Source organism: Primulina eburnea, chromosome 11 (assembly GCF_022965805.1).
Source record: "Primulina eburnea isolate SZY01 chromosome 11, ASM2296580v1, whole genome shotgun sequence".
Taxonomy (NCBI): Eukaryota; Viridiplantae; Streptophyta; class Magnoliopsida; order Lamiales; family Gesneriaceae; genus Primulina; species Primulina eburnea.
This window is the reverse complement of record NC_133111.1, coordinates 7,409,510-7,426,315: the sequence shown is the minus strand read 5'-3', so window position 1 is coordinate 7,426,315 and position 16,806 is coordinate 7,409,510. Positions and strand designations below refer to the sequence as shown.

Sequence of the window (16,806 nt, the reverse complement as noted above, 5' to 3'; positions counted from 1 at the left end):
GAACAACAATTTTTTTTCTCACAAAAACAAAAAAAAAAAAAAAAAAAAAAATCATTTTTTAATGAATATATAACACATCTCATGTCGATTTTAATTTATTTTATCAAAATATATTTAATCAACATCTACATTCCTTGCCAAACTTAATACAGAATATCTCTAATTTTATAACATCCACATATTATTTTAAAATTGATCAACCAAACAAATTTGGTATGGTTTAATATCTATAATAAAAAAAAAGTATTTAAAAAGAATAACATCAACAATCACGCTTGGAAAAATCTCCAAAATCTCGAACTAGCTCGAATCTCATCTCATTCATGTCTCAAAAATATCTCGATCCACCATTTCTTCAAGTCAAGTTTTCAGGATTTTCTAGTCCGGTAAATGCTGAGAGAGGGATCTGACACGTAGTCTTCATTCGATAAGATTCTCATCCCGCCCTGAATTATATTGATAATATTGTTTCAATTTTTTTTTAATCTTTTCTACCTCCACAAGTTCTCAATTTGTAAAAACCTAACCGGACATTTCTCTGTTGAGCAATATCTTTCAATCAGTTTGATTTGATTATGCTGTTTCCAACCCTTGAAATTTTTCCATATGGGTCTGCCATTATTCTTCATAATTTGTAGATTTTGGTTGTCCATGAATAATATAATAAGAATTATTTTTCGATATCAAAAGTATAAGAAATATCATATGCAACGTTTAATCATCACCCCATTATGTTTTTATTACCTGATCCATAAAATGTACGTATGTTTATTTTCAATTTTCTTCAAGTTTTTGCCTAAGTTACAATATAATCGTCAAATTACATATATTTGTTTGTCATGTTAATTTTTGTTTAAGTTGATTCATGACTTGTAGAGATATCCTCTCCCTACGGAACTGATGATATTTCCCAGTCACTTTTCGAGTACGAGATTAGAAAAAAAGACTCAGAATTCTTGTTGGGAGATGATCGACTAAAAGTATCGGTCCTTGTCCGATGCGGCGATTGAAGAATTTATTTATGCATAACAATCATAATATATCACTAATTACTTTGCACACACGATGCATGTTTACAGTCTATTTTACATTATCGATGATCTAAAGTGAAATTTGACAAATTACGGATTCGACTAAATTGATATTTGAATTGATGAGATAAAAAAGAAAAAAAAAATTGTGGCTGCCTGCATTACTGCTTGTTTTTTCTCATAAAAGAAGCATACACAGCAGCACAGTAGAACCTTACATCAACCAAGAACAGGGGGATAAAACCAAAAACGGTAAATCAATAACCAGAACTATGTAAGACGAGCCTCGTATACCGTCGGCTTTTTCTCCCAGTCGATCAGTTCATTTCCCTTGATAGACCTGCTATATCCCTGAAACCATGTCGAAGCCAAGCTCCCAAGCAACCCCGCAAGGGGTAAAAAAAACCCTCATGATGGTCATTTTCCGATAGCACCGTTGAAGTCATTAAAGAACCATGACTTTGTCCTGGAAGATGATTATATTATAAGGATTTTAGTACCTCCCCTAGAACTAGTCCCCACTGAGTCCAATGGCTGCCACCCTATTTAAGAAATTTAGACAGCATCGTAAGTTGATAACCTGTAAAATGATCTCTCCCCGACATATGCTTTTGACGATAACATGGTTGTTACATTCATAAAAGGTGAAGGGAGAAATGGGTTGCCCACCTGACAAAAAACAGTGAAAGGCTCCCTGAGTGGTCCATCGCATGAAAGTTCACTTGTACTTCCATCAATAAAAGTTCCATCCGCAAATATTACCTTCATAACGCAAGAACAAACTGAAAAGAATGATAACTAAACAACTTAACATGAGAGGGTTTAACTTACATACTAACACATCTCGTTGATGAACTTTTAAAAAATAAAAATGTATACATTACGAAACAGATAATTCATATCATGATAAAGCATCACTGTGCTAATCAATGATAATTTGATTTATCTATAAAACCAAGAAAAACACAGACACCGGAAACTTGGGTAAATTAAAATGAGTATCCCTAAGAGACCAAGATTACAAATTAAACTAACAGTCATATGGCCCAGATCACCAAAATGCCATAGGGAAATTGAACGGGGGATCAGGGAGAGTGAGACAAGGAGTTTCCGCCATTAGTGCTTGCGCACAATATGCCATTAATATAGTGTAAACAAATATCCAAGGGCTGATTTGAAATAAAGCTTCAAAGATCAACTATCACAGATAATTTTCCCACTTTATCGCAGTGAGGCAGTTGTATTAATCAGTTCAGTTAAAGCATACCTCAGATGCATAGCCAGGAGTTGCACCTGCTATGGGCTTGGTAAATGAACTAACTGGAGAACTTCTCTGCACAGCCTCACAGAAGGCAAGCAGGCGTTTACGGCTTCCAAGTTGTACTGCCTAAAAGCAGAACGGGGAAAATGTGTACCGTCAGTGTCAGCTACTAGCTTACAGATCAAACTTAATTTTAAACGAAATGATCCCAATAGATTTCTCCAAAGCAGCAATTTACAAGTGCAGGCAATAGGGCTTGACAAAGAAAACAGTGTAGTGACATATAATTTTATTTTTTAAGTTACTTCTGCCACAGCTAGCAGAATAACAGGTTACAATATGATGGAGATGTAGATGAAGTTCACACAAGCCCTGGATCTATGCCAAGTGAATCGGAGATGACACCACGTACCCCTCCCAATAAAATTCATAATGCTGAGAAGGAAATATCATTCATCCAAAGTAGCTATCCTAAGAGAAAATATATGCAAAACATTTTATGAAAACATAGTGGTACACATTTGGGAGGTAAAATTTACTGTATAGTGTATAGACCTGTACGACATCATGGCGTTGTACCCGACACCTTGGTTGCACCTTGAATCCTCGAGCTGCCATGACTTCAGCTATTAGAAAACTTCCCTAATGAGAGGTATATCATATCATTGCAGGGTAGATATGACAGAAGAAAAGGATGAAAACAAAGCGAATAGGATGATAAATGTTACCTTAATAGCTTCCCCAACCATTTGTGGTGCAAGGAATAAACCCTGGAAAAATAGACGCATGATATCACCAGGAGTAGAGCCACAATCAACTCCAAGACCTGGTGCAGAGAGACGAGCAGCTGCTGCAGCTACCCATTTTTCCCTTCCAGCAACATACCCTCCGCATGGTACAATTGTTCCTCCAGGGTTTTTGATAAAACTTCCAGCAATTAGATCAGCACCCTGCCAGCCATGAATAGCGCAACACAAATTTCACAATTCAAAGGTCGAGACTCAAGAGTGTTTGGGAGGAGAAGGAATCTCAAAAGCACAGAACATGTGGCATACCACTATAGGAGGCTCACAGCTCTCCACAAATTCACCATAACAATTATCCACCATGACCAAGCAATTGGGGTTCTGCAACTGCACATAAACATGTAAAGTATTTGAACGCAGATCAACTAGCATCACATAAATAAGATGAACTGGAAACTGAAAAACCGAAAAGAAGAAAAAGCATTCAAAGATTTAGTTGCCCAAATATGATGAAATTTCTCTGGTCTCCTGTTCCTCGTTCATCTCATCAATATTGAACATTGTCTCCGACACCAATGACATGAACTCAGTTCTTGAGATGTTTACCTTAATAATATTTATTGCCCTTCCTATATCATCTATACTCAAGCTTTGACGCCATGAATAACCGCATGACCTCTGTATGAGTGCGCATTTTGTATGAGATTTCAATGCAATTTTTAGGGCATCCCAGTCAAGCCCTCCATCCTCAGCAAGCTGATTAGAAATTTAGAAAGAGTTATAACATGTAGGAAAAATAAATGTCAACATATTCGCGAGAAAGAAAAGTATATGGTTAAATAACTCACTGGGACTTCTCTGTATTCAATTCCAAAATCTTTTAAAGAACCTAAGCAGTTGGAGTCCCTGATTCCGATAACTTCCTCCAATGTATCATAAGGAGCACCAGCAACTGCCAGAAGCTGACAAAGTATCAGTCAACATGTATCAATAACTAAATTTGACGCACAACATGGCATGGACAAAGAGCTGAGAAGAACAAGAGCTGCAAAACATAAAATCACCTCATCTCCTGGCCTTAGAAAAGCAAACAAAGCACAGGTAATAGCATGTGTGCCTGAAAAAAACTGGTTATAAAGGACGGAAATAAGAAACCATATTATAGTCAGAGACAAACAGAGATAAAGCAAGAACAATTGAAAAAACCTGAGCTCGAACAATGGCAGATTCAGCACAAAAAATTTCTGCAAAAGCTCGATCTAGAGCTTCTCGTCCTCCAGCTTCTTCATGACCATAACCTGTGCTACCACCAAAATGCTGGCATAGACACAAATATGAATGAAAACTCATAACATTTATTTGGATCCACAACAATGCTGCATTTAGTAGAAGCCAAGGTAACAAAAGTACAGTTATGTCTTTGCTATGGCTATCCCACATGACATTCATGTGCTGTAATAGGTTACTCCTGTTTGATAGTCCAGCAATTTACTGAAGTAGTCACTTGTTTGAACTGGAGCATAAAGTGATTGCCAATATGACATTCTAGGGATGCAATTCATGGTGTTCAGTTTTCTTATATACGACAAGGAATTTTTATTGGTCGAATAGGAACTAGAACAAGTGAATAATCAAAATCAGAACTACATCCGGGACCTTAAGTTCCGGGAACCAGCCCGTGAGCATCCATGCTTAAGATTAAAGGTAGGCAAATCACGACCCTCGACCTGCCTGTTGGAGTGGATCATGACTCGCGGCCAAGTCTAAAATTTCATTAGACATAAAGTAGCTCTGAAATAAGTGTGGATCCAAAGTTTCTTAATTCGAAATAATTAACCAACCTAGCCACGACATACTTACACTCCATTACACAATCAACGATTCAAGTAAAAGTAATCAGCTGCTGGACACAAGAAGTAAGGTACTAAGGCCACTCCCTTCACTAGCTAGACCTCTAGAAAATCAGCACACATCTCGCGCAGGAAAAGTACATTTACCAACAAAACTTCTGCCCTTTGTTCGAGCATCACAAAGAGGGTAGTCAAATCATTCTTACAGAGTTCCAAAAACTCTCTTGAAGTAAACTTAGCATAAGCAAATGAACACAACCGCACCAACCAAATAAATAAGCACAAATTCTCACATGTGATCCAACTCGTGCATTCTGAAAAGCCTTAAGAACACGCGCAGTATTACGCGCCACCAAATTATCCACTGCCCGAAACTCTGAGTACAATGACTCCACGGCTTTCTCAACCTACATGATAAACCATTCAATTTCTTTCAGAAGAATAATCAATTTTCTACGAACCACATGCAGAAAGGTGAGAAAAATGTAAGGATTTCTCCTACCTCAGGGACAAAGGGTAGTTCCTGTTGATGTCTAAAATCGAGCGCAGCAGATGATCTTGTGCTCACAGAAACTGAGGCTCCGAGGTTCCGTGTAGCTTGGGTTGAAGAAGCGGTGTTGATGGACCGTGTCAAGGGGAAAACATGCGTCAGATAAGCGGAGGATAAGACCGCGGACATGTTTCTGGCGGCCTGGAGAATGAAGCAACCGGAGAACGGGAACGGATGCTCCATCGGTTAATATTGGGCTTCTGGGCCCATTTGTGAGCCTTGGCCCGCCAGAAGAATTTACATGTAACCTCTAAAAAATATTAAAAAAGGCATTCTTAAAAAAAAATCAAATATGTTGTGAAAAAGTAAAAATTTATGGTAAAAAGTAAAAATCTCAAACTCTCAAAATTTACCAAACTACACACTTTATAATATTTTTCTCTCTACTCAATTGTGTTTTTCTTCACAAATGAGAGATCTATTTATAGAGTTTCATTACACATAATCCAAAAATAAAATACATCATTACCTACATCATCACACACAAATTTCTAACTTTACAACTCTTATTTTCAACATTCAAATATTCAACTATTACTTTTCCATATTAAAATATATTATTTCAACACTCCCCCTTGTGATGATGATCATGATACGATGATGTCTTCATTACGTGTTTTGTACTGCCTCGTTAAAAACCTTACTAGGAAAAACCCATTGGGATAAAAACCATAGTAAGGGAAAAAGAGTGCAGTCACGTGAACTCCCCCTTATGTTGACACGAACAACTCTTCACAAATTTGGTAGATTGCGCATCCCAATATTATATATGTGCTTTCTGAATATTGACGTAGGTAGTGCCTTTGTGAAGAGATCTGATGAGTTTTCACTTGATTGAATGTGACGAACATCAATACATTTATTCTTCTCAAGCTCCTTGGTGAATGCGAAGAACTTAGGAGGAATATGTTTAGTTCTGTCGCTTTTTATGTATCCTTCTTTCATTTGAGCAACACATGCAGCATTATCTTCATATAGTATCACAGGCTTCTCATCAAATGATAATCCGCATGAAATTTGGATATGTTGGGTCATTGATTTTAACCACACACATTCACGACTTGCTTCATGTAGTGCAATAATCTCGGCATGATTTGATGAAGTTGTTACGAGCGTTTGTTTCTGTGAACGCCAAGATATTGCAGTGCCTCCACGAGTAAATACATATCCAGTTTGGGAACGTGCCTTGTGTGGATCAGATAAGTATCCAGCATCGGCATAACCAATTATACTTGGATTAGCATCTTTTGAATACAAAAGTCCCAAGTCTGTCGTTCCTCGTAGATAACGGAATATATGTTTAATTCCGTTCCAGTGTCTCTTTGTTGGATATGAGCTAAATCTTGCCAACAGATTCACGGCAAAAGATATATCAGGCCTTGTACAATTTGTAAGGTACATAAGGGCACCGATGGCACTTAGATATGGTATTTCTGGACCAAGAATATCTTCATCATCTTCACATGGACGGAATGGATCCTTTTCTATGTTTAATGATCTAACAACCATTGGAGTACTTAAAGGATTTGCTTTATCCATATTAAAACGTTTAAGGATCTTTTCTGTATAATTTGTCTGGTGAACAAACATTCTTTTTGTTCAATTTGTAAACCTAGACAATACTTGGTTTTTCCAAGATCCTTCATTTCAAATTCTTCCTTCAAGTATGACAAAACTTCTTGAATTTCCTTATTCGTTCCAATGATGTTTAAATCATCAACATATACAGTAATAATTACGCATCCGGATGTTGTTTTCTTAATGAAAACACAAGGGCATATTGAATTATTTACATATCCCTTTTTCATCAAGTGATCACTTAGTCGATTATACCGCATTCGACCTGATTGCTTTAACCCATATAATGATCTTTGTAATTTCACAGAATAACATTCCCTGGGTTTTGAACTTTGTGCTTCAGGCATCTTAAATCCTTCAGGGATTTTCATATATATATTACTATCAAGTGATCCATATAAGTAAGCTGTAACAACATCCATAAGACGCATTTCTAAATTTTCAGATACCGCCAAACTAATCAAATACCGAAACGTAATTGCATCCATCACAGGAGAATACGTTTCTTCATAATCAATTCCAGGCCTTTGAGAAAAACCCTGTGCAACAAGTCGAGCTTTATATCTTACTATTTCATTTTTCTCATTTCGCTTTCGAATAAAAACCCATTTGTATCCAACAGGTTTTACACCTTCAGGTGTAAGGACTATAGGTCCAAAAACATTACGTTTATTTAGCGAATCCAATTCAACCTGGATGGCTTCTTTCCATTTTATCCAGTCCTGCCGATTTTTACATTCACCAAAAGATTTTGGTTCATGATCTTCATTATCATTTATGATGTCGATTGCCACATTATAAGAAAATATATCATCAATTTCATCTATATCTTTTCGGTTCCATATTTTTCCAGTATTAATGTAATTGATAGATATTTCACGATTCTCGTCAGTTTGTGGTTCTGACAGAACATTTTCATCATCATGTGTTTCTTCAGGAACATCATTATCTATTTTGTGATCATCATGTGTTTCTTCAGGAACATCATTCTCTATTTTGTGATCATCGTGTTTCTCTATGAATTTTCTTTTTCGAGGATTTTTATCCTTGGAACCGACTGGCCTTCCACGCTTCAGGCGTTTAATGACATCATGAGTATCTTCCATTTGTTTCTTTGGAATTTCAATTCGAGCAGGGGCATTTGCAGCATGTATATATGATTTAGTTACCCCTTTTGTGTCTGCAAATGCATCTGATATTTGATTTGCTATTCTTTGCAAGTGTACAATTTGTTGTACATCTTTTTCACATTGTTTTGTTCTTGGATCCAGATGTAACAATGATGATACATACCATGTAATTTCTTTTTCGGTATGTTTTTGTTCTCCCCCTAACATTGGGAAGATTTCCTCATTAAAATGACAATAAGCAAAACGTGCTGTGAACACATCTCCTGTCTGAGATTCAAGATATCGAATGATTGATGGACTATCATAACCGATATAAATTCCAACCTTTCTTTGAGGTCCCATTTTCTTTCGTTGTGGTGGTGCAATAGGCACATACACCATACATCCAAAAATTCTCAGATGAGAAATGTCTGGTTCTTTACCAAATGCAAGCTGCAATGGGGAGTATTTATGATATGCACTTGGTCTGATGCGAATTAATGAAGCAGCGTGTAAAATTGCATGTCCCCATATAGAAATAGGGAGCTTTGTTTTCATAATCATTGGTCTAGCAATCATTTGCAGACGTTTAATCAATGATTCAGCCAATCCATTCTGTGTATATACATGAGCAACAGGATGCTCAACAATGATTCCCATAGACATACAACAATCATCAGCATTATCAAGTCTAATTTTCTTGATTGTATAATCGGGAAATTGATTCCTCAATTTTATTATTTGAGCAAGTAATCTTGCAAATGCAACATTTCGAGTTGACAATAAACATATATGTGACCATCTGCTGGAGGCATCAATCAATACCATAAAGTATCTGAATGGTCCACATGGTGGATGGATTGGTCCACAAATATCACCCTGAATACGTTCAAGAAACATTGGTGATTCAGTTTGGATTTTGACTGGTGATGGTCTTATAATAAGTTTTCCAAGAGAACATGCTTTACATTGAAACTTATTATTCTGAAAGATCTTCTGGTCTTTCAGTGGATAACCATGTGTATTTTCTATAATTCTTCGCATCATTGTTGAACCAGGATGTCCCAATCGATCATGCCAATTGGTTAATATCAAGGAATTATCAACTATCATGTTTGATTCAATGGGACTTATATGTGTATAATGCAATCCAGTAGGGAGCATTGATAGTTTTTCAATCACATATTTCTTTCCTGATTTATATGTGATAAGACACATATATTTCTCATTCCCTTCATTCATTGTTTGAGTATCATACCCATGGGAATATATATCATTAAAACTCAACAAATTTCTTTTCGATTGTGGTGAATATAAAGCATCATTGATCAAAAATTTTGTACCATTAGGTAACAAAAATTGTGCTTTACCACATCCTTTAATCAAGTCTACAGGACATGATATTGTGTTCACCGTTGTTTTTGTTGGTTTTAGTTCCAAGAAATATCTTTTATCTCGGAGAATAGTGTGCGTTGTACCACTATCGGGTATGCAAACTTCAGCTTTGCACATAGCATTTTCCATATTTGAACTTCAAAAAAATATGCAATGAAATAAAATTACTGACAATACATATATAAATATAACACATATCATAATTGTACAATAAAACATTATTATATGAATACATGAAAAACAAATTATTGTACATTTATATTCTACCACTATATTGTTCATTTTCAGAAAAATCATTGAGAAAATCTGCAGCATCAAAATTGTTCATTTCTATCCCACCAACATGTTGATCATTTCCAGAGAAATCATTCATAAAATCACCAGCATCAAGATGAGTTGAATTACTCAAAGGTTCACTGTTTTCAGCGAAGTTGGTCTCCTTTTCTTTCCCCTTTATTGATTCTTTATAAAGTTTGCAAAGGTGCTCAGGGACTCGACAAATATGGGACCAATGTCCTGGAGTACCACATCTGAAACAAGAACTTTCAAATCTTTTTGAGTGATTTTCATTTACACTCATGTTCTCTTGATGCCTTTTCGGTGGATGATTTGGGACGTTCCTTTGAGATGAGTTATTGAAGTAACTATCTCGATTATTTTCAAAACCACGGCCGCGTCCACGACCACGACTATTTCCACGTCCCCGACCACGTCCACGACCACGACCTCGATTTCGTCCTCGACCAAAATCTTGTCTATAACTTTGATTTTGGTTGCCAGATTTAAATTCATTTTTGCTTACGACATTTGCTTCAGGAAATGCCGTTGAACCAGTAGGTCGTGCCTGATGATTTCTCATTAATAGCTCGTTATTCTTTTCCGCCACAAAGAGACAGGCGATAAGTTCAGAATATCTCAAAAATCCACGCACTCTATATTGTTGTTGTAGAGTTATATTCGATGCGTGAAAAGTGGAAAATGTTTTCTCAAGCTTTTCCAATTCTGTAATCTCGTGCCCACAAAATTTCAACTGCGAGATTATTCTATACATCGCCGAGTTGTAATCGCTGACTTTTTTAAAGTCTTGGAATCTTAACGTATTCCATTCATCCCTAGCGATCGGAAGTATAACTTCCCTTATATGTTCGAATCTTTCTTTTAATCCCTTCCATAAAGCCATGGGATCTTTTTCAGTCATATATTCACATTTTAATCCATCGTCGAGATGTCGACGCAAAAATATCATGGCTCTTGCCTTTTCTTGTGATGTGCATATGCCATTTTCTTTTATGGTCTCATTTAGACCTAATGACTCAAGATGCATTTCTACATCGAGAGTCCATGGCATATAATTTTTCCCAGTAATGTCAAGAGCGATGAATTCGAGCTTTGTCAAGTTTGCCATGGTGGTACTAAAAATCACGATGCATTTTATTAGTTAATGAATATTGCAATACAAAGTAATGGATAAACAACAAGTACAAGTATTCGTAAAAATAAAGAAAACACACGAGGAGGATATTCTCCGATAAATACAAGACTCGTGAGTATGATAACTAAAATAATTAAAAATAACCTTGCGAAAGCCATCTTCTTTTTTCTCCGAAAATTTGATGAAGAATAATTTTTAGAGAAGAAGAGAAAGTTGGGGTGATTGAATGAGTTTGAGAGATCATATTTATAGGGCAAAAACTAGCCGTTTTGTTACCGTTTATGACCGTTGGTGAATAAAAGAATAAATGTATGTATTTGTATAATTTTATGGTAATAATATGGTATATATAATATTAGACATGTTTAAATAATTATATATATCATATCATAATATTATAACGACTGTCATAATTTATTTTGTTTAAAAACCTTATAGGCTTTTATACTTGTCGTATCCCTTGCCGGGAGTATGGGATGTCGTCTTAACATCCTCCCAGGATTTATAACAAGTTTATGAAAAATTTATTTTTATTATTTCTAATAATAACATTAAATTGTATATTAAATAAATACACAATAAACAAATAACAGTAAAATAAATATAATTACTTTTGTTACCTTTTTCTTCTGTTTGGAGCTTGGAAAAATATGTAGGACTTTTAGAGCTTCGTGCTGATAACGTGTTGTGAAAAAGTAAAAATTTATGGTAAAAAGTAAAATCTCAAACTCTCAAAATTTACCAAACTACACACTTTATAATATTTTTCTCTCTACTCAATTGTGTTTTTCTTCACAAATGAGAGATCTATTTATAGAGTTTCATTACACATAATCCAAAAATAAAATACATCATTACCTACATCATCACACACAAATTTCTAACTTTACAACTCTTATTTTCAACATTCAAATATTCAACTATTACTTTTCCATATTAAAATATATTATTTCAACAAAATACATTTTATTTTTATGTTATAAGAACTCAGACACCATTTATCGTATTTGGTAAAAGATTTTTGAGTATGTTTCTTGTGAGACGGTCTCATGAATCATTATCTGTGAGATGGGTAACCCTACCGATGTTCACAATAAAAAATAATATTCTTAGCATGAAAAGTAATACTTTTTTCATGGATGACCCAAATAAGATATTTGTACCACAAAATACGAACCGTGAGACCGTCTATCACAAATTTTTGCCAAGATTTTTTGTCTCATCAGATCTCATATGCTATTGATTTTACATAAGGTTTTTTACGATTTTTTTTTATAAAATTTTTGCGAAGATATTGAATAACCATATTATCTATACCAACTAAGCTTTGTGTCATGGTTTGATATACTAACTTTATTCATAATTCTTTATAATGTTTACTATTTGAAAAGAAAACTCTAATACAGTAAAACTACTAATATACAAAAATATCTCAATCTTATCCAAAATAAAATAATTATTGGAAAGTGTTATAAAAACTCTCAAAGTTTTAAAATTTTACACAAAAATATTTAATATCAAAATATTTTAATGCACGGGTTAGTGTTCATGGAGTTATTTCTTCCTCTTTACCTGATAATTTTTGTTGTGTAATCCGACTTGCAACTTACAAGGACTTCGAATGGATAAGCTACTATTTGGAGCCCTCTAAATCTTAAGCATTAATCAATTTATATTAAATTATACCATGAAAAAGTGTGGAAATTTTCCAGGATAAAAGAATTACACAATCACTTCATGCTGTATGGAAGGTACATTATGGAAAATTGTTTCTTTCACCTTCCACGCGGATTCACAAGTTGCGAGAAAACTGCAGTTGTTGCACCATCTTCAGTGTCATCGTCGGTTCCAAAATGCGCTCCTTCGATCATACTCATGCTGTTATCAAATGGCTCCAGTGGTGTCATTGGGAATCCCGGGATATGGTTCGTACTGTTGTCGTCAGGTTCCGTGAGAGCTGAAGCAGTCTCCTCGAGCTGAAGTGCGTATTCGAGGTTCCACAGAACGTCACCCATCGAGGGCCTGTCGACACCATGTTCAGCCAAACACTTTTCTGCCGTCTCCCCAAATTTCTTCAGAGAAGCGGGATTGACCTTTCCTACGAGGTTTTTGTCCATGATTTGGTCCAACATTCCCTTCTTTTGGCAAGCCATTGCCCATTCCGCGATGTTAACTTGCTCCCTGGGAAGCACGGGATTCAAAGCTGGCCTTGTACAAAGCACCTCCATAAGAACGACGCCAAACGAGTACACATCAGATTTTTCTGTGAGTTGTTGCCGCCTGAAATATTCAGGATCAAGGTATCCGAAGCTGCCCTTTACGGCCGTACTGACATGAGTTTGATCGAGAGAAGGTCCAGTTTTGGAAAGACCAAAATCAGCTACCTTTGCTACAAAAGCTTCATCCAAGAGAATATTGGTTGTTTTCACATCACGGTGAATAATACTTTGAGCTGCTCCAGTATGGAGATAATGAATTCCTCTAGCTGCACCGATACATATTTCGATACGCTGCTTCCAGGAAAGAGGTGGAAAATCGGTTCCGTACAGGTGGCTTCGTAGAGGCCCATTTGCCATGTATTCATACACAAGAATCATCTCTGACCTTTCGTCACAATAGCCAATCAGAGACACCAAGTGGCGATGACGAAGTTTGGATAACATTTCAATCTCAGTGCGGAATTCAGCGAGGCCTTGCTCAGATCTTGGATTTCCTCGTTTGATGGCAACTCTAGTTCCATCTTCCAGTGTTCCTTTGTACACCCTACCAAATCCACCAACACCAAGAAGCAAGTTTTCATCAAATTTCTTCGTAGCATCCATTATTTCTTGAAACATGAAGATTCGACCTAGATCGGAAGAAGCTAATGATATGCAGCTAGCAGTACCACTCTTTCGAGAAGTTGTAGACATTTTTGACACAGTCAAAGAGTTTACATATAACGGTAGTCTGAGCCATGAATTTCCTTCGTGGGAAGACTTTGGTCGACGAGCCACGAAGTAGAAGAAACACGATCCTATTATTGCCAATGCAGCTACAGAACCAACCACAGAGCCAATTATAATGCTCATCTTGAGCCTTTTGGGAGGTGACACAATGAGAGTCTGAACCGACAGAAGTCCATTCAAGCTTCTGGCCTCATTGCTAATCTTCATGATTTCTAAACCATTCATTATAGCATTTAACACATCAACACTTGTATCTGGACCGACACTAACAGTCAATGTATCTGAATCAGCTGGAATTTTATATACAAAATCTCTGTAATAAGGCACGTCCAAGTTCCCGGCTTGATTTGACAGGTCCAGACTCTCAAGAGCAATATCAGAATTGATAAACAGGTTGAATATGAGGCTATTCATAGATTTGCTCACAATATCACAGAAATGAACTCGTATGAAATATGAGAAACTCGGATCTGCTAAAAAGACCCAAGTGATATTGAAGTTCACATTGGCTACATCTGCATCTCCCATTGTTTCAGCAGTAGCATAAACATAGTTCGGTGCAATTTCAGGTGAAACAGAAGTACCGTATTTAATGTTCGAAGGGTCGACAGAAACATTCATCGCAGAGCTATTCACATGAAGGTACTTCTCGTCATTCTCCCAAGTTCTTCCCAGGGTGTCATTCTGAGCTGTGATCAGAGGGCCTCCCATGTTTACACGATAAACAGTTTCGAGAGCAAGTCCAGAAAGCCCTTCAGAATGACCGGAGGGGGATACCGCATATGCCTGTTCCGGAATCAGGTTGTCCGGGATAGATATAACTTCAATGGCATTAACAAACGCAACAGAACCATTCACGGGAACAAAAGTGATCGACAAGCTATCTGTAGTGACATTGATTGCATATTCTTTAAAGAGGTAAGAACCATTGTAACTCTTAAAAGTCACGTCGTTCAAGAGCACAAAATCGTCAGTCACCACAGTGATTGCCGAAGAAGTCAAATCATTCCCCGGGATTGGGTAAAAATAAAGACGAACCCAATGCCGGCCTACTTGTTTGATATCAAACTTGTATGATGCTACTCTAGTAAAGATTCTAGCAGACTGATAGATAGGAAACGGGGCAGTGGAATTCGAGTTGGCAACAAAAGAATTCTCTTGGCTCTCCAAGGAGACCGAAGCATAACCCGAATCAGGACTATAGTTCTTACCAAGAAATGCCACATTTTGCAAAGATCCACAAGCAAGCAAGTAATTATCAATGGGAGTAAATTCAGCATAAGATTTGAACACATCCACAAGCCCCAGCACAAACATAGCAACAAAAATAGGAACCCACTTCACTAAAGTCATAGCTAATGACATCTTAAGCAACAAACCTCCAATTTAAGCAGCTTCCTCGGATAAACAAAGATTTTATACTTCTCCAATCCCTATGAACCAATATTATATGACAAGAAAATAAACCGCTTCCCAAGAAAAATGCCAAGAATCATAACCTCAAAAATTCCCAGATCTAAATGCAAAGCAACTCAACAGTACAGCCAACCACTACAACTCAAGGGGCAGCAGTTTTGGCTCAAAAAAAGGAAAATGGTACGAGAGAAATGGAAGTTTGGTATCATACAAGAGACAAAAATCAAAGCTTTTTCAAGATCATTTACCTTTACTCGGCACAAAGCTTAAAGACCTGTAATAATGTGACGCAGATTGAACGGTTTTTGCACCACCATGAAAGCTCAAAACACTTACCAATAGTCCAATATTAAATAGAAAAGACCCTTTACAGGCTGTTGATCAGGCTGTCAATTTACAAGCAAGGGCCCATTGGAAGCGGAACTGAAGAAACTCAACCCCTCAAACAACTCTTCTTTTCCCTTTTTTCTTTTGAAATAATAATTCATGGAAAATTACAAAATTAATTTGGATAATGCTGTTAAAAAATAAAAATTTATGTAAAAAAGTAAAAATCTCAAATTCTCAAAATTTATCAAACTACATATTTTATAATATTTTTCTATCTATTCAATTGTGATTTTCTTCACGAGTGATCTATTTATAGGAAATCTTTACAAATAATCCAAAAATAAAATGCATCATTACTTACATCATCACACACTAATTTTCAATATTTACAACTCTTATTTTCAACATTCAAATATTCAGCATTCAAATATTCAATACACACATTTTAAATATATTTTTCAACACTCCCCTTGTGATGATGATCATAATGATTGTCTTCATTACGTGTTTTTATACTGTCTCGTTAGAAACCTTACTAGGAAAAACCCATTGGGATAAAAACCATAGTAAGGGAAAAAGAGTGCAATCACGTAAAGTCCCCCTCATGTTGACACGAACAATTCTTCACAAATTTCGTAGATTGCGCATCACAATATTATATATGTGCTTTCTGAATATGGTCGTAGGAAGTGTCTTTGTGAAGAGATCTGATTAGTTTTCACTTGATTGAATGTGACGAACATCAATACATTTATTCTTCTCTAGCTCCTTAGTGAATGCGAAGAACTTAGGAGGAATATGTTTAGTTCTGTCGCTTTTTATGTATCCTTCTTTCATTTGAGCAACACATGCAGCATTATCTTCATATAGTATCATAGGCTTCTCTTCGAATGATAATCCGCATGAGATTTGGATATGTTGGGTAATTGATTTTAACCACACACATTCACGGCTTGCTTCATGTAGTGCAATAATCTCGGCATGATTTGATGAAGTTGTTACGAGCGTTTGTTTCTGTGAACGCCAAGAAATTGTAGTGACCCCACGAGTAAATACATATCCAGTTTGGGAACGTGCCTTGTGTGGATCAGATAAGTATCCAGCATCGGCATAACCAATTATACTTGGATTAGCATCTTTTGAATACAAAAGTCCCAAGT

At 36.2% G+C, this 16,806-nt stretch overlaps 2 protein-coding genes across 10 annotated transcripts; both read right to left on the bottom strand.

The window, feature by feature from the left end:
• Nucleotides 1-1,414: 1,414 nt before the first annotated feature.
• On the bottom strand, nt 1,415-5,635 carry LOC140804793 (uncharacterized). 9 transcript variants are annotated; one of them, XR_012112202.1, is made up of 12 exons: nt 5,391-5,635; nt 5,182-5,295; nt 4,245-4,355; nt 4,103-4,165; nt 3,887-4,000; nt 3,645-3,794; nt 3,348-3,425; nt 3,021-3,242; nt 2,848-2,918; nt 2,299-2,418; nt 1,701-1,793; nt 1,415-1,573 (listed from the first exon to the last, which is right to left on the bottom strand). XR_012112202.1 is itself a non-coding variant. In XM_073160925.1 (12 exons), the coding sequence occupies exons 1-12, from the start codon at nt 5,619-5,621 to the stop codon at nt 1,514-1,516; spliced, it is 1,443 nt and encodes a 480-aa protein (XP_073017026.1). In that variant the 5' UTR covers nt 5,622-5,635; the 3' UTR covers nt 1,415-1,513. The 9 variants fall into 9 exon arrangements, 7 of the variants coding, with proteins under 7 accessions (XP_073017026.1, XP_073017028.1, XP_073017030.1 ...); XR_012112203.1 differs by having other exon boundaries at nt 2,848-2,903; XM_073160925.1 differs by having other exon boundaries at nt 2,848-2,934.
• Nucleotides 5,636-12,600: 6,965 nt separating this feature from the next.
• Nucleotides 12,601-15,766, bottom strand: LOC140804340 (receptor-like protein kinase THESEUS 1). Its single transcript, XM_073160294.1, has one exon. It carries the CDS (start codon nt 15,263-15,265, stop codon nt 12,728-12,730), a length of 2,538 nt encoding a protein of 845 aa, XP_073016395.1. The 5' UTR covers nt 15,266-15,766; the 3' UTR covers nt 12,601-12,727.
• Nucleotides 15,767-16,806: the final 1,040 nt, after the last annotated feature.

What these genes read in the sequence shown, in the direction of transcription:
- LOC140804793 (XM_073160925.1), bottom strand. Translation starts at nt 5,621, where the DNA reads ATGGAGCATCCGTTCCCGTTCTCCGGTTGCTTCATTCTCCAGGCCGCC. An exon ending in TTGAATACAGAGAAGTCCCA is followed by an intron (nt 3,795 to 3,886) that starts GTGAGTTATTTA and finishes ATTTCTAATCAG; the next exon opens with CTTGCTGAGGATGGAGGGCT. An exon ending in AACGCCATGATGTCGTACAG is followed by an intron (nt 2,419 to 2,847) that starts GTCTATACACTA and finishes TTCTGCTTTTAG; the next exon opens with GCAGTACAACTTGGAAGCCG.
- LOC140804340 (XM_073160294.1), bottom strand. Translation starts at nt 15,265, where the DNA reads ATGTCATTAGCTATGACTTTAGTGAAGTGGGTTCCTATTTTTGTTGCT.